Source organism: Pan paniscus, chromosome 7, assembly GCF_029289425.2.
Source record: "Pan paniscus chromosome 7, NHGRI_mPanPan1-v2.0_pri, whole genome shotgun sequence".
NCBI classification, from domain to species: Eukaryota; Metazoa; Chordata; class Mammalia; order Primates; family Hominidae; genus Pan; species Pan paniscus.
Window position 1 is genome coordinate 104,023,972 of NC_073256.2, and position 24,423 is coordinate 104,048,394.

Sequence of the window (24,423 nt, forward strand, 5' to 3'; positions counted from 1 at the left end):
TTTTTAAAATTTTTTATTTACTTTTTAATTTTTATATAATTTCAATAGTTTTTGGGGAACAAGTGGTTTTTGGTTACACAGATACGTTCTTTAGTGGTGATTTCTGAGATTTTGGTGCACCTGTCACCGAAGCAGTGTACCCATTGTGTATACACTATACCCATTGTCTAGGCTTTTATCCTTCACCCCCCTTCCCACCCTTCTCCCTGAGTCTCCAAAGTCCATTATATTATTCTTATGCCCCTGCATCCTCATAGCTTAGCTCCCACTTATAAATGAGTATATACAATATTTGATTTTCTATTCCTGAGTTACTTCACTTAGAATAATTGTCTCCAGCCAGGCATGGTGGCTCACGCCTGTAATCCCAGCACTTTGGGAGGCTGAGATGGGCAGATCAGGAGGTCAAGAGATTAAGACCATCCTGGCCAACATGGTGAAACCCTGTCTCTGCTAAAAATACAAAAATTAGCTGGGCATGGTGGCACTACTCAGGAGGCTGAGGCAGGAGAATCGCTTGAACCCGGGAGGCACAGGTTGCAGTGAGCCGAGATTGTGCCACTGCACTACAGCCTGGGTGACCGAGCGAGACATTGTTTAAAAAACAAAAAACAACAAAAAAAGGAATAATGGTCTCCAACTCCAAGTTGCTGCAAATGCCATTATTTTGTTCCTTTTTATGGCTGATGGGTATTCCGTGGTATATTGGTGTGTATATACAAATACATCAATATGTAGTAGAGGTGTCTGCAACTTAGAAATGGAGTTTACAGTTGAGTGTTATTTTGCAGAACAATGTAGAGTAAGTCTCATTCCTTGTTCATATAACAGACTTTAGTATATGAAACTTCTGCTGCCCTTGAATTTATTTATTTTTCTCACAACTAAACATCCTCAGCATCTACACATTTTCTTTTGGGGCCATTCTTCTTCTTTTTTTTTTTTTTTTTTGAAAATGGAGTAATAATTTATGTAAAATGAAATATACAGATCTTAAGGGACAGTTGGATCAATTTTGATAAATGTATACACTTATGTACCTTCCCCGGCAAGACAAAAAACATTTCCATCACCCTACAAAGTTCCCTTATGCTTCTTCCTAATCAATCTCCTCATCCCCATTCACCACCAGAAGCAATCATTAATCTGACTTCCACCATTACGGAATAATTTATGTTGTCCAGGCTGATCTTGAACTCCTGGCCTCAAGCTATCATCCTGCCTCCACCTCCCAAAGTCCTGGGATTACTGGCATAAGCCATGGAACCTGGCCTGCAATATTTTCCTTTTGGACCTAGGTTTAGAATTTTACTTTTATGCTTGTTGACGTTGATCTTGTTGGCTTTGCTTGTTGTTTCAAAGTATTCAGTAATTTTAAATTTTGTAATAAATTTTATTATATTCCTTCTTTCTTTGTGTCATCTGCCAATTTGAAAACCACATCTTTTATATGATCATCAAAATATTGATGGAAATCTAGCACAGGCCATAGCTAAGAAAAGAGTCCTAGAATACTGACCTAACTCTAATAACTTAGAGTCATGGGTTAACCTAATGCTGGGAGTGACTATGCCTAACCATTCTACTATACAGCTTCTGCTTCTTCATCTTGTTTCTAATATTATTGATTATATAATTTTAAGACATATCCTTCTGTCTGGATTACATTTTTTCTTCTTTCCATACTTACATCTTAAGTGATCACATTGAGTCCTTTGGCTTGAAATACACCAATATGCTGACAGGTCCAAATGTATTGCTCCAGCTTGGACGTCTCCCCCGAACTCAGATTTATAAACCAAACTGCCTACATGAAATTTTCAACTGGAATCTAACAGTCACCTCATCAAACAAACACATCTGTTTTTGTGCTGATATTAAAAGAACACCACAGACTGGGTAATTTATAAATAATAGAAATTTATTTCTCACAGTTCTGAAGACCGAGAAGTCCAAGATCAAGGCATTATCAGGTTTGGTGTCTGGTGAGGGCTGCTCTTTCTTCCAAGATGGCGCCTTGTTGCTGCATCCTCCAGATGGGAGGAACACTGTGTCCTTACATAGTGGAAGACTAGGAGGGCAAGAGAGTTCTTCCTTCCCCTTGAGACCTTTTGTAATGGTGCTAAACCCATTCATGAGGGTGGAACCCTCAAGACTCAATCACTTCCCAAAAGGCCACATGTCTTCATGCTGTTGCATTAGGGATTGAGTTTCCACATGATTTTTGAAGAGGACACCATTGTCCAAATCATAGCAACATCCAAAAACAAAGAGTTGGTTTCCAGCCCACCCAACCTACACTTACTTTAAAGTTTCCTATTTTGCAAATGATATCTTTGTTCTTCTTGTTCCTCAGGCCTAAATCCTTGGAGTCATTTTTGGTCCCTTTCTGTCTCTTACCCTCTTCATGTAATCAAACAGGAAAAACTATGGGCTTTTTGGGTTTGAATATACCCAATATTTCGCCACTTCTCAAAAACTCTGCTTCAATAACCCTGGGTCTGTTCACCATCATCTCTTCCACAGATGGTTGTGATAACTTCCATTTGGCCTCCCTGCCTTCCACATTTACTTCCTAAGTCCTTTTCTTCACACAGCAGGAAAGATCCTGTTCAAACTGGTCTTGAATAGGTCATTTTCTGCTCAAGAGCCTCAGTGTCTTTGCAACTCAGAGTATAATTTACAGTCTATAGATGACTGGGCGCAGTGGCTCATGCCTGTAATTCCAGCACTTTGGGAGGCTGAGGGGGGCAGATCCCTTGAAGTCAGGAGTTCAAGACCAGCCTGGCCAACATGGCGAAACCCCGTCTCTACTAAAAATACAAAAATTAGCTGGGTGTGGTGATGCATGCCTGTAATCCCAGCTACTTGGGAGGCTGAGGCAGGAGAATCACTTGAACCCGGGAGGCAGAGGTTGCAGTGGGCTGGGATTGTGTCACTGTACTCCATCCTGGACAACAGAGCAAGACTCTGTCTCTAAATAAATAAATAAATAAATAAATAAATAAATAAAGTCTACAGATCCTCCAAGCCCCTCCATTAACTGCCGACTGCCTCAGCCTCCCTTTTTTTTCACTATTCTCTGACTACTCTTGCTTCCACCACTCTGCCTTTGCTCCAGCCACTCTGGCTTCCTTGCAGTGTGTTTCCAGCTCAGGGCATCGTGTCATCCATCCTCCCGTAATATTCCCTCCTGTCCTCATTCCTCTCTCTCCTCTCCCATCTGCGTAGCTCACTCCCTTGCTTCTTGCAGTCCTCTGCTTAAGTGCTCAAATGCATTTAATCAGAGAGGCCTTTCTTGCCAGTACCACCCTCATCCTTCTTAACCTGTGACGTGGCTGGGATCTGTGTCTCCACCAAATCTTTTGTCGAATTGCAATCCCCAATGTTGGACGTGGAGCCTGGTGGGAGGTGATTAAATCACAGGGGCGGATTTCCTATGAATGGTTTAGCACCATCCCCTTTGGTACTGTCCTCATGACAGTGAGTGAGTTCTCATAATATCTGGCTGCTTAAAAGTGTGTGACACTGACCACACCTGCCTTGGTCCTGCTCCTGCTATATAAGATGCCTGCCCCTGCTTTGCCCTTTGCCATGATCAAAAGCTCCCTGAAGCCTCCCCAGAAGCAGATGCTGCTGTGCTTCCTGTACAGCCTGCAGAACCATGACCAAATAAACATATTTTCTTTATAAATTACCCAGTCTCAGGTATTTTTTTTTAATAGCAATGTGAGAACAACCTATACAACCTGCTTAACTTTGTTCATGGTGTTATCCCCTCCACACATTTTATGCGTTTATTTTTCATTCCCTTCTTCTGGAATTTAAGCTCCACTTGAGTAAGTATTTGTTTTCAACTATTATATTCCCAGTGGCTAAAGTGGTGCCTGAAACATGGTGGGAACTTCATAAATACTTGTTGAATGAATTAATTGAATGGATGAGTTGGTGAATGCTATACCCAGAAGGAAATATTAGGTGAGAAAAATTTATATGTGATATAATGCATAAAAAGAGTAGTAATACTTAAAACATTCAAAAAGTTAAAAATTTCTTTGTTATAATTTTTTTTTCCTGAAACAAAAAGCTTCTAAATTAAAATTTGGCCATTTTAAGAGTCTAAATCCAAAGTATTTGTAATAGAAGACATGATTAGGTATAATTCTCTGATTGTCAGGCCATTACAGAGCTATTCTGGAGCCTGATTTGTTGTGAATTGCCAAGGCACATTTATAGATGGGAGGTGATACATGTACTAGCAAAGACATAGAGCCATATAATTTAAATTATATTTAAATTAATGCAAGAAGAGTCTGAAGAACTCTTCTTTTTTGACACCAATTAGAAGAGAAAGAGGGTTCTAAAGAATAAGCCATATGCTGAAGAGAGACCTGTAATTTATTTGACTCTTTAATTCCACATAATTTCTCTAGGTTATTTTGACTTTGTTAAAACATAAGGCAAAAAAACTCATAAATGCTGTATAAATCAAGAGCTTAGATTCCATAGAGAAATAGATACAGAGTCTATTAATTGTAAAAGCACTTGCCTTGAACAAATCTACTTTGCTGATGATGCTGAAGTTCACATCAATGGCGAGGGCTAACTGGACCGTAGTTGGCAGGGTCTTAAGCAAATCAGACTCATCTTTATAAAGATAAACACATCAAACCCCGATGCAGAATAATTAATGAAATAAGTTACCAAGGTACAAGTAGAAAAATTTTAAAAATAAAGGAAACAAAATGCAAACACTTTTTATACATAATTAAATGCATCAGATTCTATATTTTCATTACTTCTATTGGACCTGCATACCTATTACAATAACACTATTATGCTTATGCAATAAAAGAAGTATTTTTAACCCTGGATGACATACTGAATAATTCCAGAACATTATGCTTGCTGAAACTTTAGCTATGAAACGTAATGATCATAGCACAAAGGCTAGTGAACAAGCTAGCATGGCTGAAGGATCTAGTTCTTATTTTCTGATTCTATTGATTCCAGCCTTAGCATTCAAGGGATGGCAAATAATAATGAGCACCATGTGGCACTGGAGAGCGTACAGAGCTCTGTCACACCCATTATCTTATTTGACCCTTGTGACAACCCCAAGGGTAAATGTTCTCATTCCTACTTTGCAGAAAGAAGAAAAACAAAAAGAACTGAAGCCCTGAGAAGCTGTAAGTGACTTGCTCCATTGTGCATAATTAGTAGGTGGCTCAGCTGGGATGGAATCTAAAGAAAAAATGTGCTAAGAGAGTAAATTCAAATTATTGTTATTTACTTGCTTATTAACTCAATGAAGAATGTGAATACATTACAGATTTTTCTACATGTGAATTAAATGATGGGCTTCAGGCTGATAAAATGTTCCGTAAACAAAATTGCCTATTCTTTTTTTTTTCTTTTTTTAAAACCTTGTATTTTAAGTTCTGGGGTACATGTGCAAGTTTGTTATATGGTAAACTCATGTCATGGGGATTTGTTATAGAGATTATTTCATCACCCAGGTATTAAGTTTAGTACCTATTCATCGTTTTTCCTGATCCTGTCCCTCTACCCACCCTCCACCCTCCAGTAGGCCAAGGGTCTGTTTGTTCCCCTCCAGAATATTCCCTATTCTTAATGGTTAGAATTCCAAGAGTTTCTGAGAGTTGATTTTTTTTAATGTTTTCTTATATTATTTAGAAAAGAGAGAAATTGCTGTATTACATCCCTATTTTGATTCAAATATAGATTCTAAATATGAAAATCCTTCATATATAAACACAGTTTATTGTTTCCAAGGGCTGTCTCTAGTTACCTCCTAAGCCAAGGAGTTGAATCATTATCTACCTTCGCTAAGGGGTGCGAGGCAAGAAGCCTGGCACCACTCCTTTTGTTGCTCTGCCTGCCCACTTCAGATGCCCTCAAGTAGCTGCAGATGTTCTAGAGAGAGGCATGTTGTTTTGGTCATTCAGGAAGAGATTCTAAACACGAGGCTGGAGTTTTAAGAGACTTAAAAGTGTCAGAAAGGTGAAGAAAAGACCCTACCATAATAACCAGTGGTTTCTGTCTGCTCTTAGGAACCTTTGTGATTTGAGAATTTCATTGTAATTTGCACTCTGGAGCATTTTTGGCTTCTTAGTGGCACTAATTCCTATTTCATATGGTAAGAACAAACTAAAAGTTGAGTTTCATTATTGTCAACTAGCAGTGCATTATCTTCGACTTATTTTATATCCCTCAGTAACAATTATTTTTAACTGCAGTAGTATAGTGGTATAGTTGTAGACACCATTAATTATTTAGCACCTCATGGAAGCAATTGTGTGCCCTGAGGCGGGATGGGAGTGGCCTGAAAGGTTGCTGCTTTCTATTAGTACAGTTGACCCTTGAACAACACGTGTTTGAACTACACAGGTCCACTTATACCAGAATTTTCTTCCGCTTGTGCTACACCTGAGAGCAAAACCAACTCCTTTTTCTCCTTCTCCTCAGCCTACTCAACAGTGAAGATGAGGAGGATGAAGACCTTTATGATGATCTAGTCTCACTTAATTACTAGTAACTATAGTTCTTTTCCTTATAATTTTCTTAATAACATTTTCTTTTCTCTAGTTTATTGTACGAATATGGTATATAATACAGATAACATACAAAATTTGTGTTAATAGTAAGGCTTCCAGTCAACAGTAGCCTATTAGTAGTTCAGTTTTGGGGGAGTCAAAAGTTATATGTGGATTTCTTTCTGTTATTTTGAGACAGAATCTGGCTCTGTTGCCTAGGCTGGAGTGTAGTGGTGTGTCACCACATTCTGCTAATTTTTGTATTTCTAGTAGAGATGGAGTTTTGCCATGTTGGCCAGGCTGGTCTTGAACTCCTGACCTCAAGTGATCTCCCTGCCTCAGCCTCCCAAAATGCTGAGATTACAGGAGTGAGCCACCATGCCCAGCCTCAAAAGTTATATGTGGATTTCTGACTGTGGAGTGAGGGTTGGCATTGTTAACCCCCACTTGTTCAAGGGTCAACTGTACTGTGTTCTGGGTAAGAGACTGATACTGAAGTAAGAGCAAGAGTTTGGAAGAGAAGAGATGCAGGTCTGAGTTCTAGTTAGACTGTGTGCTGGCTCTGTGTCTTCACCCAAATTTCTCAGTTAGGAGCCTCCATTTTCTTCCCTTCAAAGGGATAGACAATGCCTAATTTTCCCACTTCCTTTTTTGTATGTGTGACTATATGAGACAATGTGTGTAATACTGAACATACAGAAGATGCTGATTAAAATTTAGCCTTTTCTCTTCCAAGGTTTTCAAAACCAGTAAGATATTTATATTTCAGGAAAAAAAAAACTGTAGCATTAAACGAATGCTTTAAGGATCATTTAGTTGTTTTTCAACCTTTTGTTCAAATCCAATTAGTCTCTGCTACCTTACAGAATTTTCATCATATGACAAGGTTTACAGGAATTTAATCGGTAATCTGCCATGCTTACCTAGCATTCGTTGAGAGTCCCATGTATATTCATACCAAGTCCGAACTCGCTTTTGCACAAGTTTAGGAATGGAGTAATTGTTCATGTAGGCAATGGTATCATCCATGCAGGCGCGGAAGTAGTTCTGATTGGCTGTAGCTGCTCCAATCACATCTCTCATCTAAAACCACAAATATGGTCACTCCACGCCCAGCAGAGGAAATGAGTTAATAAAAGTCAAATTACATGTTTTCCACATGATATACTTCCTTCTAATGCCCTGATTACTTGATTTTATTCATTCATTCATTTTTATTTTATTTATTCTTGCCCAGACAACTTTTCAGCAGTGGCTCACTTGATTTTAAACATACTGATATTGGGTCCTAATATCACCCACTTCCATAAAATATTGGGCAAATTATATTCTCTCTCTGATCCAATAAGGACAACAATAAGACCTGTAGGACAAACCAAGTGAGAATTCAGCCATGTAATGCATAGGACTACACATAATCTTCTTTGGAAACTTGTATTTTACTGCAGAAATGTTAGTATACATTGAAAAAATTATACAGCTGTGCTTATTCAAGGAGTGTGCAATAAAAGTTGAGCAATTGTCTGGCAGAATGGCTAGTCCATTTTGGTGAGTCTTACTTTGAATGCATCCTTCATAGATTATCCAGTGTGGCTATATAGACTCAATTCATCATGAAATTGCAACCTCTGTACTTCCCTTTGTGTTGTTTAGACAGATAAAATCAAATCTCATCATGCTTAAGGCACAGTATTCAGCAGAAGTTGAAATGTGCTGAAATTACTGAAGCATCATCTACTGCTGTGACAATTCTTAAGAAACTGTCAGGTTTTAGTTCTTGGATGTTTATAACTCACCCATAAAAACCCACTCTAGGTTAAAAGCTGATCTTTAAGATCTCAGCACAAAAAAGATATATAGCTCGACTCTTCCTCTCACATAGAGGGAGGCAAGTGGCTGTAAATATGCTTTGACTGTGGGTTTATAATAGGGAGGAAAACCAGGGCCTCACTTTCACACTCCTAAGACTTTGCTCATTCATTTTAGTAGCTGTTGAGTCTTTTCTGCTTATGGAAAAACGACTCATTCTTTGAAGTCTAGCTCAAATGGCTCTTTTTAATTGTGATGCCTTCCTCAGTTTCCATTTTTAGAGCCAAAAAATTCTTCTACATATTAAAACTATCTGCGGAGGAGCTATGCAGCTAGTCCAACTGTATATATCTTTTTGAGTCTCTTACTCCTCAGTGGCTCTTCCAAATATTCCTCAACAACCTCAATTCCTAGATCTCACTTTTCCATGCTGTTCTTGACTGATAACTTACATTACCTAGTCACCTAAGGCTGGGAGACTTGGTATGTTAGGAGAGGGCTTGGGAGATTTAATAGAGCTGGAGCTGCCATATCCCCGTGTATCTGTATTAACCTGTTTTATTTTCTATGTTTTGATATGTTAATATCAGGGACTTTGCTGACTGAGGCCTTGCTTGCTTCTCCCACGGTTAGAGATGGTGGCCAAATCTCCTGAGAGTGTGTCTTCCATGCTTAAACTAACTAATCTGGAACCCATATCCCAACTGCCTTCTGTATCAGGTTCTTCCATGGGCTCCTATATTCAGGCCACTATCCACCTGTCCTACAAAAAAATTAGCTTGGCGTGGTGTGGTGCAACTGTAGTTCCAGCTACTTGCGGGGCTGGGGTGGGTAGATCCCTTGAGCCCAGGAGGCTGAGGCTGCAGTGAGCCATGTTTGTGCCACTGCTCCCCAGCTTGGGTGACAGAGCAAGACCCTGTCTCAAAAAAAAAAAGGGGGCTCTATCCTTTGTAAGTGCCAACTATCTTCAATATAATAATTTATGTATTTAATTTCTTACTAGACTGACTTTTTTGAGAATAAATACAAGGAGATGCTATAGTAAACATTTGTGAAACAATAACTTATTAATTATTTTATATGGCATTTTGTAGCCTCTGGTTTAAATGACCTCTGAAGTCGATAATAACCCAGTGATTTTATAATAATATTTGAAATTTAAGTAAATAAAAGAGATTTTAATGGTTTTCATTAGGGTCCAAGTAAAAAGTTAACTTAGAAACAGCTTTCTCTGAGAGTTCAAACTACTGCTATTTGCTGACAGGTCTTTTGATAGATTTAATGGCTTAAAAATGGAACAGCACTGTTGATCTAATCACATCCTCCTTCAACTCATTAAAATAGAAGAAAGTTAGTTCAAAAAAAGAAGAACCAGACAGATTTTAATTTTTCCTCCATAAAGTTTACGAAGACTTGTTAGTCTTTCAAAATGACAGCACTGTGTATCCAGTGATTCATACTCAGCTTACCTGACCAATTAAACTGGAGAACACAAAAACTCCAGAAAAAAAATTCAAGAGTTGAAAAACAATTTCAAATAAAGTTTGTGGTTCTGGAAGGCCACCAATGGTAATTAAAGTTCGAACTGCCCAATAATAACATCTCAGATACCTGTGAAAACAGAAGATATACATTTTGCTTTTTTTCTATATCATCAAAAGACCACTATTCTTGGGAGAATATAGTACTATTAAATTATAACAAATTTCCTACTAATCAAGATTTTCTTTCTCTAGACAGCACTGGCAAACACCATGTCTGCTAATGTAAACTTCTTAATAAACACTGTGAAATGATGAAACAAGCCCAAGGAGGGTGTTTACTAGCCGTTACCAAAATTTGGTGGTCTAAATAACCACCATTTTTATTAGGCTTATAGTTTTATGGGTCAGAATTTTGTGCAAAGCCCAACAGAGATGACTCATTTATGTTCCATGATGACTGGGCCCTCAGCTGGTAGGAGTTGAATGGCTGGAGATATCTGGAAAGATTCGATTGAGACCAAATGTCTGAAACCTTGATTCTGACTGCTGGCTGGGTTCCCCTGTTCCTTTCCACATTATGTCCTTTTGGAATGCCCAAGGTAGCTCCTTACCTCACATGTCTGATCCTGAGCTGGGAAGATTGGAACAGTAGAGGGTGGCTGGGTATCTTTTTTCATTCAGCCTCTCAATGTGACTAGCTTGGGCTTCCTCATAGCATGGATGTCTAAGGTAGATGGATTTTTACATGAGAGCTGTTTTCCCCTAGAGCAATAGCAGCCCAGGTGGTAGCTGCCAGGTTTCCTATAACTGAGAAGCCCTATATCATCTTATAGTTGTCACATTGTATTTGTCAGGCAAGTCACTAAGGCCAACCCAGGTTCAAGGGAAGAGACATTTGAATCCACCTCTCAATGAGAGAAGCAGCAAAAAATTTGAGGCTGTTTTTAAACTACTACACTATTGATTTGTGGGAATATTATAGAGATCAAATGTATTTTTGCAGATGAGAGAATCTTCTATAGTTTAGATCCAATTGTTTTTACTAATGGAAAACAGAACAGATGAATATCTCTTCTATTTTTCACCCACATATTATTATATTATTGAATACGTAAACCATGGCAGAGACAGAGGAGAGCTGAGCTCCATCTTAATAGGGAAATTACTGTTGATTGTAATGGGCAACTGATCTAGAAATTTGGTATTGAAGAAAATCAAGTATGCTCAGAAATGTACTTGATAAAATTTCTGTACTTGAACAATTGCAAATGAAGAGGCTGAGGTCATTAGAGACCAGATAGGAACAGGACGAGAAAAGAATATGATAAGGATCAGTAAAGAACATATAACATTTACTTAGCTATCCAGAGAGTCCTTAACATACTATGGTTTGATTTTATGATGGCATAAAAGCAATATCCATTCAGTAGAAACCATACTTTGCATACTCATACAACCATTGTTTTTCACTTTTAGTATGGTATTCAATAAATTACATGAGATATTCAACAATTTATTAGAAACTAGGCTTTGTGGTAGATGATTTAGCTGAACTGTAGACTAACATAAGTGTTCTGTGCACATTTAAGTTAGGTTAGGCTAAGCTATGATGTTTGGTAGGTTAGGTGTATTAACTGCATTTTTGGCTTGCAATATTTTCCCGATAGGTTTATTGTGATGTAACCTCATCAGAAGTCGAAGACATCTGTATATATATTTCATAATTCTTGTGCACCTAGGCATACTATTTGGTAATTCTACATAGCTCTGATAACTTGGTCTGTATCAAGCATTTTCACTGAATCCTTTAAAAATGTCATTTATATAAAGAACGTCTCCAGGTTTTGTTACAGAGGGACATTAAGATTTTGTGTGTCCCAACTAGCTATTTCAGCATCTTGTACAGACACAGAAAAGGAGTACTTTTTACGGAATCCTGCCCTAGTTGAGCTTTTATTTCTTATCTAGGTATGCCACATATAACATTAGCACTTTGGGTAACTGGGCACTAATCTTTGAACAAGAGTGGTCTTTTCTTGTAAAAATAGTTTGAGATTTTAAGATCTTCAAATAGTAAGAAGTTGAGGTTTACAAAGAAAGAAAGAAACTGCAGTTGAAGTTAATATTCAAATAAAAACAGATCTAGAAAGAAATTACTCATTTTGAAATTCAATACCTTTTGAAGGACATAGGACTCTTTTTTTTTTTTAACCTAGTTCCTTGTTATAGGAACAGAAAAAATAATGAACTCTTTGGTAGGGCTTGAAAACCACTATGCCAAGAGAATAAAAATGTTACCACTGTATAATTTTTTTCTAGCAGTCTTCCTTGGGCTTACTAATATCATAGTGAACTTGATGTCAAAGAGAACCACCTTGAAGAAGTCTGGAATTAATTTTATGGATTGCATTTTAACTTTTCAAATTCCAATTTATAATTTCCTATTACCTCATTTATTTTGGTCACAGGTTTTGGACCTGTGGGTCTCTTTAAATTAAGGAAATTTATTAAACCTGACATTACCCAAGAGTGAAGAGAAAAAAGATTCTCTCCCAACATGGTCAATTCCATGATAAGTGTTGGGATTACTTCCCCTCCAAAGTCACTCAAAAGTTTGTCCTACTTTAACAGGAACAAACATAAGAATTACTTTCTCCCATTTTCTTTTTTATGATTTAAAAAAATAACAATCAAATGTGAAATTTTGGCATGGATTTTCCAAATCTCAAGGGTTTGGCTTGAACTATTTTTTTGTATATTAAATAGTCTGCTATGTTAATTGGAAGTTTTCTGCCCTGATGCTTTGAGATTTATTTTAGGATTCTTTTCTCAATCACATCTTACACCTAGACACGCATAACCAAAGGTAAGATTTGTAATTTAATTAGATGACCTCTTATTGATTTCCTAAGATTAGCTTAATTAGTCAAGTGTGTCCATCTCTAATATCTACATCCCAGTCAGATAGATCTTTTCAAAGAGATTCTATCTGGCTGAATTAACACAAGAAGTATCTAATTATTAGCTATACAATGCATCAACTGTATAACACATGATATATATATATATACATATACTTAGGCATACTTCAAGTTAAAGCAGTAAGGCAGAATTTGACATAAAGCCATAAAAATATTTAGTATGAAAATAGAAAGCCTTTCTCTGTAAAACAAACATAACATGCAATTTCCCCCAATATATTTTTATGAAACATTTTAAACAAACAGAAAAATTAAAAGAATTTTACAGTGAACACTCATATGCCCACTGCCTGGATTCTATCATTAACATTTTACTATGCTTGCTTCGTCACATATTCCTCCACTTATTTATCAATAAAACCTTCTTATTTTTGGATGTATTTCAAAATAATTTCTAGACAGCCATAAACTTTCTCCTAAAAACAGTACTTCAGTATATATATGTTAACTGGAGTTCAGTATTTGTTTAGAGTTATGTTTTATTTTGAATATACAGTTAAAGCACTAATGAGGCTGGGCGTGGCGGCTCACACCTGTAATCCCAGCGCTTTGGTAGGCTGAGGCGGGTGGATCACTTGAGGTTGGGAGTTTGAGACCAGTCTGGCCAACATGGTGAAACCCCGTATCTACTTAAAATACAAAAAGTAGCCAGGTATGGTGGTGGGTGCCTGTAATCCCAGCTACTTAGGAAGGCTGAGGCAGGAGAATCGCTTGAACCCGGGAGGCGGAGGTTACAGTGAGCTGAGATGGTGCCACTGCACTCTAGCCGGGGCGACAGAGGGAGACCCTGTCCCAAAAAAAAAAAAAAAAAAAAAAAAAAAGGCACTAATGTTAAGTAGGACCATTTGGTGAATTTAAAGAAAGTACAGTATTATCTATAGGCATTATGCCATACAGTAGATTTCTAGGACTTACTCATTTTGCATAATGGAAGCTTTGTACTCCTTGACTTACACTTCCCCATTATCCCTTTCCTCCAGCCCCTGGTAACCCCCATCCTACTCTCTACTACTACGAAATTGACTCTTTTAGATTCCACATACAAGTGAGGTCATATGAGGTCAGACGGTATTTCTCTTTCTGTGTCTTGTTTATTTTGCTAGGCATAATGTCCTCCAGCACTATCTATATTGTCACAAATGGCAGAATTTCTTTCATTTTAAGGCTGAATGATGTTCTATTATATATGTGCATATCTGCCATATTATCTTTATCCTTTCATTAGTTGAGATAAATTTAGGTTCCTTCCATATTTTGGCTATTGCGAATAATGCTGCAATGCTGCAATGAACATGGGAGTGCAGATATCTCTTTGAGATACAGATTTCAATACCTTTGGATATATTCACAGAAGTGGCATTGCTGGGTCATATGGTAGTTATTTTGTTCTTTTGTTTGTGGATATCCAGCTTTCCCAGTACAATTTATTGGAGAGACTATCTTTCCTCATTGCATATCCTTAGCACCCTTGGACAGGCAGTTGACCATCTATGTATTCATTTATTTCTGGGCTCTGTATTCTGTTTCATTGGACCGTATGTGTGTTTTTATGCCAGTTTCATACTGTTTTGATTATGGTAGCTCTGTGATATATTTTGAAATCAGGAAGTGGGATGCCTTTGGCTTTGTCCTTTTTGCTCAAAATTACTTAAGCTATTCGGGGTCTTTTGTGGTTCCATACAAATTTTTGGATTTTTTTCTGTTCCTGTAAAAAAATCATTGAGATTTTGATAGGGATTGCATTGAATTTATAGATCATTGTGAGTAGTTGGGACATTTTAACAATATTAATTATTCTAGCCCTTGAATACAGATGTCTTTCAATTTATTAGTTTCTACTTTAATTTTTTTATCAGCATTTTGCAGTTTTCAGTGTACAAGTCTCACACCCCTTTGGTTAAGTTTATTCCAAATATTTTATTCTTTTTGATGCTTAATTTCTTTTTCAGATAGTTTATTGTTAGTGTGTAGAAATGCTACTGATTTTTGTATCATTTAATAAATTTTGACAAATGCATATACCTGTGTAACAAGACACATGTTAAGACATAGAGCCTTGCCATCACTTTAGAAAGTTCTCTCAATTCTTTTCCCAGTCAATCCTTACTCAAATGTGCCAGAGGCAATCACCTGTTCTAATTTTTTTCTACCGTGGATAAGTTTGCCTGTTTTAGAATTTCACATAAATGAAATCGTACAGTATATATGCTTCTGTATAAGATGTCTTTTACTCAGTATGGTTTTGAGAGTTATTTATGTTGTGTATTGGTAATTTATTCCTTTTTATTGCTGCATAGTATTCATTGTATCTTTATACCACAGTTTGTTTATTTATTCACCTACGGATGAATACCTAGCCTGCCTCAAGTTTTTGGTTTTGATGAATAGAGCTTCTGTGAAAATTCTTGAACAAGTTTTATTCTGTGAACATATATTTTCATTACTTTTGGGTAAAATACCTACATTGGAATTTTTGAGTTGTAAGGTAGTTGTGTTTAGTTGTAAAATAAACTGTCAGATCTTTTTCCAATATGGTTTTATCATTTCACATTCCCTCTAACAATATGTGAGAGTTCCAGTAACCCCATGTTATCCTAACACCTGGCATTGTCATTATTCCAGCACTTGGTATTGTCAGTCTTTTAAATTTTAGCCATTGTGGTAAATCTGTAGTGGGACATGCAATTTTTAAAAGTACCCCTTCTATACTTATCTTTCTGTGTGGACCTTCCTAACTACCTCAATCCATCTTAGTCCCTAGTTTCTGTAAACTTATTACTGGAAGCAATGGCTATGAGGGAGAACGGTCTTATTAGAATGTAAGTGCTACAAAGGTAGGTGTTTATGGGCCTAGTAGCACACAATAGGAATTCACTAATATTTGTTGAATGACTGGAATGGATGAGTGAATGCATACCTAGACTTACTGAAATGAGAATGTAGGAAGACTGTATCTGTGAACACATCTGTTGAATCTCCTTCTGAATTCTCCCTTGTCATGCTTCTCACTGACCTTCACTTCCTTCTGATCCACTGATTCTTTGCTCTGGGTTTTTTTTGTTTTGTTTGTTTGTTTGTTTTTGTTATATTCCAAGGGTGACCCTCTAGGAATTGTAATATAAATATCCTCCCTCTCCCTCTCCCTCTCCCCCCTCCTCCCTTTCCTTCTCTCTCTCTGCCATTGTCTGATCTCAGCTATGAGGTATCTAGGACATCCTGAATAAATATTTTCATCTACCTAAGTCTCATCATGTTTATCTGTAAAATTAAGAAGGTGGATTACCTAAATTTTTCTAGCACTATGGTATAGTAATTCTGATTCCTTCCTTACCTCAACTAAAGTCAATAATTCCCATGATGCCTTGTTTACTTCTCTTTTTTTCAAAGAAAAGATACATTAGGGACTGGGACTGTGGATTTGTTAAAAAATTTGTGCACAGTGGGAAATTTATGTCAGAAAATACATAAAATTGGGATATATGTGGACAAAAATACATTGGGAACATTTTTAAGTATCACATAATCTTAGGTACTTACTTGTGTTCTCCTTTTGAACTAAATATTTGCATTCTTTCTCACATTTTACAGTCTAAAGAAGGATGTTATTCACTCAATATAAATAAAAATGCCTTCTATTGATGTGAATAGAAATTGCTGTTCTGATGAGAATTAATGGAATCATAATAAACTTGACTTATTTTAAATGTTCACAGTGTTCCATTTATGCCCCACAGTCTGCTGCCTAATTCTAACTAGGGCAAAATTTGCAAATCCAAAGGCCTAATGAGCAACCTTCAATTTATAGGTCACCAGGACCATCACAAGGCTTAAGTTAAAAAATAGGTAATTATTGCAAAAACTTGGCTTACAAGATCAAAGGGTAACATGAAGCAATAGAAGGAGAAATCGATGTTAAAAAAACTGTTAGGATAAGTATACTAGTAACTGACATATGCAAATTATCTAAAAAGATAAGTAAAGAGGCTGCTTTTAAAAGCATTTTCATTGCAAGGGTGGCAACCTGTGTCCCTGACAGTTGGTAACAGGATTGTTGGAGCTTTGGTTTTGAGTGAGAATGCTTCAGTCTAAATGAGCAGAGCAGAGTTGATGGGGTAATATTTATAGTCAGAGAATGTGAGTTGTATGATAACAAGGCTGTGGAATTTATCAAAACTAGTTTGGGGCCTAGAAAATGATCACTTTTAGTAGTTTTTCTGTGAGTGATTAAGAAAAATGGGTAGTTTCTAATCCTTGGGTGCAAGATTCTGTTTGTACCCATGAAATCAAGCTTGTTATTTGGGTTATCAAATCTTTTATATGTTTATTGTTTCTGCTTACTTGACCGGTCAATAATTATGTTTGGTGTCTCACACTTTGATGATATATTGGCCAATTTCTCCTCCTTCTATCAATTTTTGCTTTATGGTTTTCTTTGAATGATTGTGAGTATTTTATTGGGTGCATACACATTTAGAATTGGAATATCTTGATGGTAGTAAATAAAATTTATAGGAGGCCATTGGTTTGGACTAAACTCTTGCACTAGGCCAAACAGACCAAAGCAAAATGGAATTACTCATGCTGAAGTTCTATGTCACCAAACTGAAACTAAGTTGTTTATCTGCCATTCCAAGAAATCAGGAGAGAGAGAAAGAGAGATAGCTAAATCCCCAAACAAGCCAGTTTTATCCAGCATGGTAAGGAAGTCCCCTCTACTTTAACCTTTACAGGGAAAGTAACTTTGAAATGACCAATCCGTTTTTGTTCTCTGTTTCTGCTTTCTTCAGCCCTTTTCTGCCTATGAAGCCAACCTCCTTTGCTCAGCTCATCAGAACACTCATTTTATTTTATAGAATTGAGGTGTTGCGTGATTCTAGAATTGCAAATAAAAGCCAATTAAGATCACTAAAATAAATTTGTTGTAATTTTGTCTTTTGACAATCATGAATCAAAACTTTTATCATTATATGGTGAACTTTTTCTCTAAAATGTCTTTTGTTTTAAAGCTTATTTTGACTAATGTTAATTGACAATCTCTATTAGCATGTGAGTTTAGTTCACATTAATTTACCGCACATGTTTGTCAGAGGTGTTCGAACCAGAGTGACTCCCTCTTGAAAAGGGGCTGGGTAAAATAAGGCTGCGACCTACTGGGCTGCCTTCCCAGGAGGTTAAGCATCCTAAGTCACAGGATGAAACAGGAGGTTGGCACAAGATACAGGTAACAGAGAGCTTGCTGATAAATTAGGTTTCAGTCAAGAAACTGGCCCAAATCCACCACAACCAAGATGGAGATGAAAGTGAACTCTTGTCATCCTCATTGCTCATTATATGCTAATTATAATTCATTAGCATGCTAAAAGACCCTCCCACCAGCACCATGACAGTTTACAAATGCCATGGCAATATCCAGAAGTTACCCTATATAGTCTAAAAAGGGGAGGAACCCTCAATTCTGGGAATTGCCTACCCCTTTCCCTGAAAATTCATGAATAATCCACTCCTTGTTTAGCATATAATCAAGAAATAATTGTAGGTATTCTTAGTCAAGCAGCCCATGCCACGGCTCTGCCTATGCAGTAGCTATTTTTTTATTTCTTACTTTCTTAATAAATTTGCTTTCACTTTATTCCATGGACTTGCCCCAAATTCTTTCTTGCACAAGGTCCAAGAACCCTCTCTTGGGGTCTGGATCAGGACCCCTTTCTGGTAACATACTGATCTATTTTAAATTGTCCTTACCATCTTATGTTGTGTCTTCTATTGTCCTGCCTTTCCTGTACTTCTCCCCAAAACTGCCACTCCTTATCTTTGTGTCTTTTTTTGGACTGGTTTGCTTTTTAAATTTCCTTACTCATTTTTTTCCCCTTATACTAATTTAGAAGTTATTCTCTCTATTTCTGTTCTTTAGTGGTTACTCACACTCATTTTCTACTGTACTCCAGGTTTGGTACATATGTTTGTGTTTTAGCCTTTGGAGATACTTCTTACTTTCTAGGGAACTCAGCAATCACTGAAAACTGTTGTAATTGTATTCATTTAGAAACTTATAACAAATAATTATAATAAGTAACTTAACAAAATTACAACAGGTAATTTATCTTGCATTTTAGAGAGAGTATCTTGGCTACCTGGTCTATGATGTAGCTGGAATTAGAAATCCAAAACACTAGCACACTTGAAGTTTCTTATGGGCTGAAGCTGAGATTTCTTTCTTCTTGTTACAATGCAGATTTGGCCATTCCTTTCGTTTTTCCTTACTCCCCCTCTCTCTTCCTGCTTTTATATAGCTATATATTGTCTATTATTATATACTTAATATACTGAGCTTGACACTGGGAACAAGATATAGTCCCTAGAAACTCCACAGAGAGGCGTCTAGGTGTAAAAGGAGAAATAGCTTCACTTTCTGGAAGGCATTCTGATGCGATCCTATATTATTTTGCTAATTTGAAAAAAACAGCTATCAGCCACAGTCATCTAATGATGTTGGATTACATATTCACTTTGAGGCAATTTTACTGTAGCTGGTATTTTAGTCAATTTTTATATAAATTAGTTGTTTATATCAAAGTAAATAATTCACATTCTAAAGGGAATTATTTATTTAGTAATTTTTCTGGAAATAGAGTGTCTGTGTGTGTGTGTTTCCCAATCAGTGGTCCTTCTGACTTTAAATTCTTTAAAATCGGTTCTGGTTGTTATAATCCCTTATGCATATCCAACTCACTCTAGGTAGTGTGTAATTTTGTAAGTTATTTTCCCTGTCTTTGTTCTATCCTATAATTGCTCTCCATCCCAAGGCTGCCGTGAGTTGCCCTTCAAAGTAATGCTGGGACCTGCTTTTTTTCCAGTTTGGACATTGCCTTATTATATGTTCAATGTCATTTCACTGGAGCAGAAAGTTAGTGAAGTCAACTTTATGCGAGGTCTTTGTATTTTACCAAAAGGAAATTTCACTATTAAATAACCCAGTTGCCATTTCTGAGTCCTGATTCTACTGTTCTAAATTTTTCAAGTGATCTTTTTTTATTTCTGGGACACTTGCATATCTAATTGTCAAGTTTAATTTATGATCCTCGTTACTCTCTAAGTGTTTAATTGAGTTAGTGGTTATAGCTGACTCATAAACCCATAAAACCCTTCACTGGTAAACTAATTAGCCACTGCACCTGCCCTTTAAATAATTAACATTGTTCATTACTAACAATCAGCATCGGAGTTATTAAAAGTTACCTTACTGCTCAGTTGTCTAGAGTCTTTCAAACTTTTTTGATCATGATCCAGAGTAAAAAATGCATTTCACAGGCCAACTCAGGATACACACACACACACACACACACACACACACACACACACACACTCCCCTACTATCTATCAGACTCTGATATTTTCTATTCTATTATTCTCTACCTTCTTTCACTTAAAAATGTATTGACTTACTAAAGAGGTTTTTCAGCTTAAAAATTTTTATTTAGACCAATTCATGGGGTACTCGTGCAATTTTGTTACATGTATACAATGCATAGTGATCAAGTCAGGGTGTTTAGGGTGTTTATTACTCGAGTACAATACATGTTTTGAAACTATAGTCACCCTACTCTGTTGCAAACATTGAATATATTCTTACTGTATGTTTGTATCCTTTAATCCACTTTTCTTTATGCGCTCCTCTCCCCACAACTCACCCTTCCCAGTCTCTCTTATCTTTCCACGCTCTGTCTCTATGTGATCAAAATTTTTAGCTCCCACATATATGTGAGAACATGTGATATTTATCGTTTTGGGTCTGGCTTATTTCACTAAGATAATGACCTTTAGTCCCATCCATTTTGGTGCAAATGACATGATTTTATCCTCTTTTATGGCCAAATAGTATTTACCAGCCATTGAATGGGTTATGACAGCTTCAAAAACACTAGCCCTCATAAATTCATACAATGAAACAGAATGTTAAAAATAATCAATAAAGGTTTCTTTCAAAATCAGAACTTACTCGTTTCCTTCCCCATCATACACCCATCTAGTAGTGCCAATTCCTTCATAGTTTGAAGCCCAGTAATAAACACAGGCATTAATGTGCAGAATAAACAGCAAGTATCCAGTTGTTCGAATAACTCTGTCAGAGAGAATAGATGCAAAGTAAGATTCATGTTGTTTCTGAAATACAGCCTATTTTAACATTTTCTTTTCCTTAAAGTCACCAGCGAACCCCTTGCTTTGGATTTGTGAACTGTTAACTCTCATTAGTACAGTACAAAGTGATGGTGCCATTGCATGTTTTCTGATGGCAATGTCTTGACTGGGATTGACAGAGTGTAAAGAAAAAAAAAAGAAAAAGAAAACTTCCTCTCTTTTCACAGATGTTGTGAGTCAACTCCATGAAAGACATGCCTCAAGGGTCACTTCTTCAGTTTAAGTCCCATAAAATACACTATGTTAATTTAACTGGATATCTCTGAAAAGCTCATGAGACTTTATGCTACGATGAATGGCAACTAGAGGTTTCGGTGCAAGTAAAATTTAGAACAACAAACGAATGAAATTCAGATTAGGAATGAATTATCATGAGAAAGGTTTAAAGTTAACTTGCAAAAGAGTATGTTTTTCTGTACTTGTTTTGACAGAGGCAGATAATAAGTCCTGTTTTCTTAGTCCAGTATTCTTCTAAAATCTGATATGATTTTCATACTCTTATTTCACTTAAAATATCCACATCTGTTCTAGAACATAGTCCTATATTTTATATAGCCAGAGCTGAAATTATATCCTTTTTTTGAAGAGGGAGGTCATATCCCTGCCAAATTCTGTCTAAAATGTTGTACCATTGCTTTTTCCCCTTCCCCCAAGTATACTGAGTTATACTTTACCTGTAGATATATGCTTTGTCCATTATAGACTCTAGGTGATGATTAAATTCAAAAAATGAAGTGTACTATATAGGAAAGCAAAAGAAATCCAAAAGCATGTTAGTCTTAAATATATATATTTAAATAAAACTATATGAAATTTATTACTGAAAATAATTTTATTCATTTGTCTTTTTAAAAAAACCAAGATCCTGTTTAGTGATATTTTCCTCTGGACAGTACATTTTATAGCATGGTATTATACTTCCAGAGCTTTATTTTGCTTTATTTTATTGCTACCCTGTAGTTATAGTCTTATTTTAATGTTTGTTGAAAATGAAACTTAAAAAACATTGTTTTCCTTTTTGTTTTGAAAGCATGTAGTAGAACTCTATTTCCCAACAATTAAAGTCACACTCTCCAAAAACATACATAAAAGAGGAAAAGTATAATACATTAAAGTTTTTTTTTTTTTTGAGACAGAGTCTCGCTTTGTCACCCAGGCTGGAGTGCAGTGGCTCGACCTCGGCTCACTGCAAGCTCCGCCTCCCAGGTTCACGCCATTCTCCTGCCTCAGCCTCTCCGAGTAGCTGGGACTACAGGCGCCCGCCACCACGCCCGGCTAATTTTTTGTATTTTTTAGTAGAGACGGGGTTTCACCGTGGTCTCGAACTCCTGACCTCGTGATCCGCCCGCCTCGGCCTCCCAAAGTGCTGGGATTACAAGCGTGAGCCACCGCGCCCGGCACATTAAAGTTATAAATAGATGTTAAGTCTTGTTGCTCAACACTAGCATTATTTTTCAGTGAATTGCATTAAATGTGTATTTGTTTAAACAAAATTTAAAGTTCAGTAAGTATTAGCGTTGGCCATTCTTGACATTATTCAAAGATACAAAGAGTTTATGTGCATCTGATACAAGCAGAGTTACTATTTCCCTCAAGGTTTTTTCTTGCTTACTTCTACTTTTATCTCAACCTTTTCTGCCTGCATGCACTCCTACTTCCTATTTCCTACTTCCTACTTCCTCTTTTGTTTCTATAGGCGGTAAAGTATGGAATCCAGAGCCAAATGCCAGTTCTGTCTCTACCACTTACTACTGTGTAACCGTGGAAAAGTCTCTTGCTATTTCCGTGTCTTGGTCTCCTCATCTTTAAAATGAGATCAATAAGAAAAGATGCCCCCCAAAAGGGTTGTGTGCATACATGAGTTAATATATTTAATGTGCTTCAAATCATAGACTCTTACAGATAGAAGGGACTGCAGAGATTACTTAGTTCAAAATTTTGCCCAACGTAGATATGACTGCAATAGAACGTTTAGAATTAAAAATATTATATGTAATAGTAATGACTATTTAACTAGAAATATACACAAATGATTTGTTTTTCCAGAGTTCCTAAGTAGGAAAAAACTTCTTAAACACTCAGATTATAATTTAAATGTGTGGTAATTTGTTTATTGTGCTCTTAATACAAGTTTGCACAAAGGCATGATTTTAAATTTAGCTTGTGTTCACTAAAAATAAAATGTATATTCATTTGTTTTCTCATTTATAACTTGGAGACATATAGATGATAAATATTTATCCTAGGGAATTGTGCATTAAGATGACACCCTTATAAATAAGTTATATGAATGGACTATGGGGCTTTGAAAAGAAGATTAATGTTGACTGTCAGGATCTCCTATATTTAAACATCTAATGGATAGAGAGGGCTTTTGGACATTTTAGGTTACAGAGATGGGGAATGAAGAGTTGGCATTTTATAGGCTTTTATCATAATGCCAGATAAACTCCTAAATCTATAGAAACCTGAGAATTTCTGAAAATTGTTTATGTCCAAGCAGGTACCTTCTGAAATTTCCATGTGAGACTGAAAATTTGATAAGGGATGGCCTGACCACTAGATTGCTTGGAATATTATTGTGTTCCACCTCCATTTATTCTCACATTCCATGGTCAAACCAGAAGTCTCTAGAGTTGTCTCGGATGTTTGGAAATAAGGGATAAAGAACCTCTGAAGTTTAAATATCAGAGCAGAGAAAAAAAAACCTTTCAGCTTGAGGCCTACCCAGTCAATCTGATTATAATAAAGAATTTGGAGTTAGATAAATGTAATAGAGTTCAGACACTGCCCCTCATATGCAGTGTGTCTGGACAGATTTTTCCACCATGCTAATTCTCATTTTCTTCATCTCTAAAATGAAGTTGTTGGGAGGAATCAGTGAGATAATGAATATAAAGTTTTAGCAAAGTGTGTAGCCTCAAGTGTGTATTCAACAGACAGCTGCAACTATTATTGTCGTTGTTGTTGTCAGGATCTGCTGGTGTTACCAGGTTATGTTATCTCGTCTTCCCAAGATGCAAAATAGATAATTATCTACAATTTATAAAGTCTTTTGTGATCCCTTTAAGAAGGTTGTTTTTGGAAAAATATTGTTGCTATTGTTAAAGATTTACATGAAATTTCAATTTCTGACTCTCCTCAAATTCTTTTTAGGTATCAAATGAAGCTATGAGTTATAAAGTATTTATGTTTTATAACCATTTTGAATAGGTAATACATTCACATAGTTCAAAAACAATATGAAATATATACCTCCAACAGTCTCACTCTTACTCTTGCCCCTATCCGTCCTGATTTTCCTTCCTGCTTTCCCTTGCCATCTCAGGTAACCACTTTGATGAGTTTCTTTTTGTAGCTTTTCAGTGTTTATGTAAATACACAAAAATTGAATAT

The 24,423-nt window shown here is 36.5% G+C and overlaps 1 protein-coding gene across 1 annotated transcript in view; it reads right to left on the reverse strand.

Moving 5' to 3' along the window:
- The window catches only part of CNGB3 (cyclic nucleotide gated channel subunit beta 3), a 170,560-nt gene that overhangs the window by 47,629 nt on the left and 98,508 nt on the right, over window positions 1-24,423 (reverse strand). The window contains exons 9-13 of the mRNA XM_003821153.7: window positions 21,702-21,766; window positions 20,828-20,950; window positions 9,836-9,977; window positions 7,481-7,640; window positions 4,550-4,647 (exon numbers count right to left, since the gene is read on the reverse strand). Of these exons, the coding sequence (XP_003821201.2) occupies window positions 4,550-4,647; window positions 7,481-7,640; window positions 9,836-9,977; window positions 20,828-20,950; window positions 21,702-21,766 (588 nt within the window). The remainder of the gene's footprint in view (window positions 1-4,549; window positions 4,648-7,480; window positions 7,641-9,835; window positions 9,978-20,827; window positions 20,951-21,701; window positions 21,767-24,423) is intronic.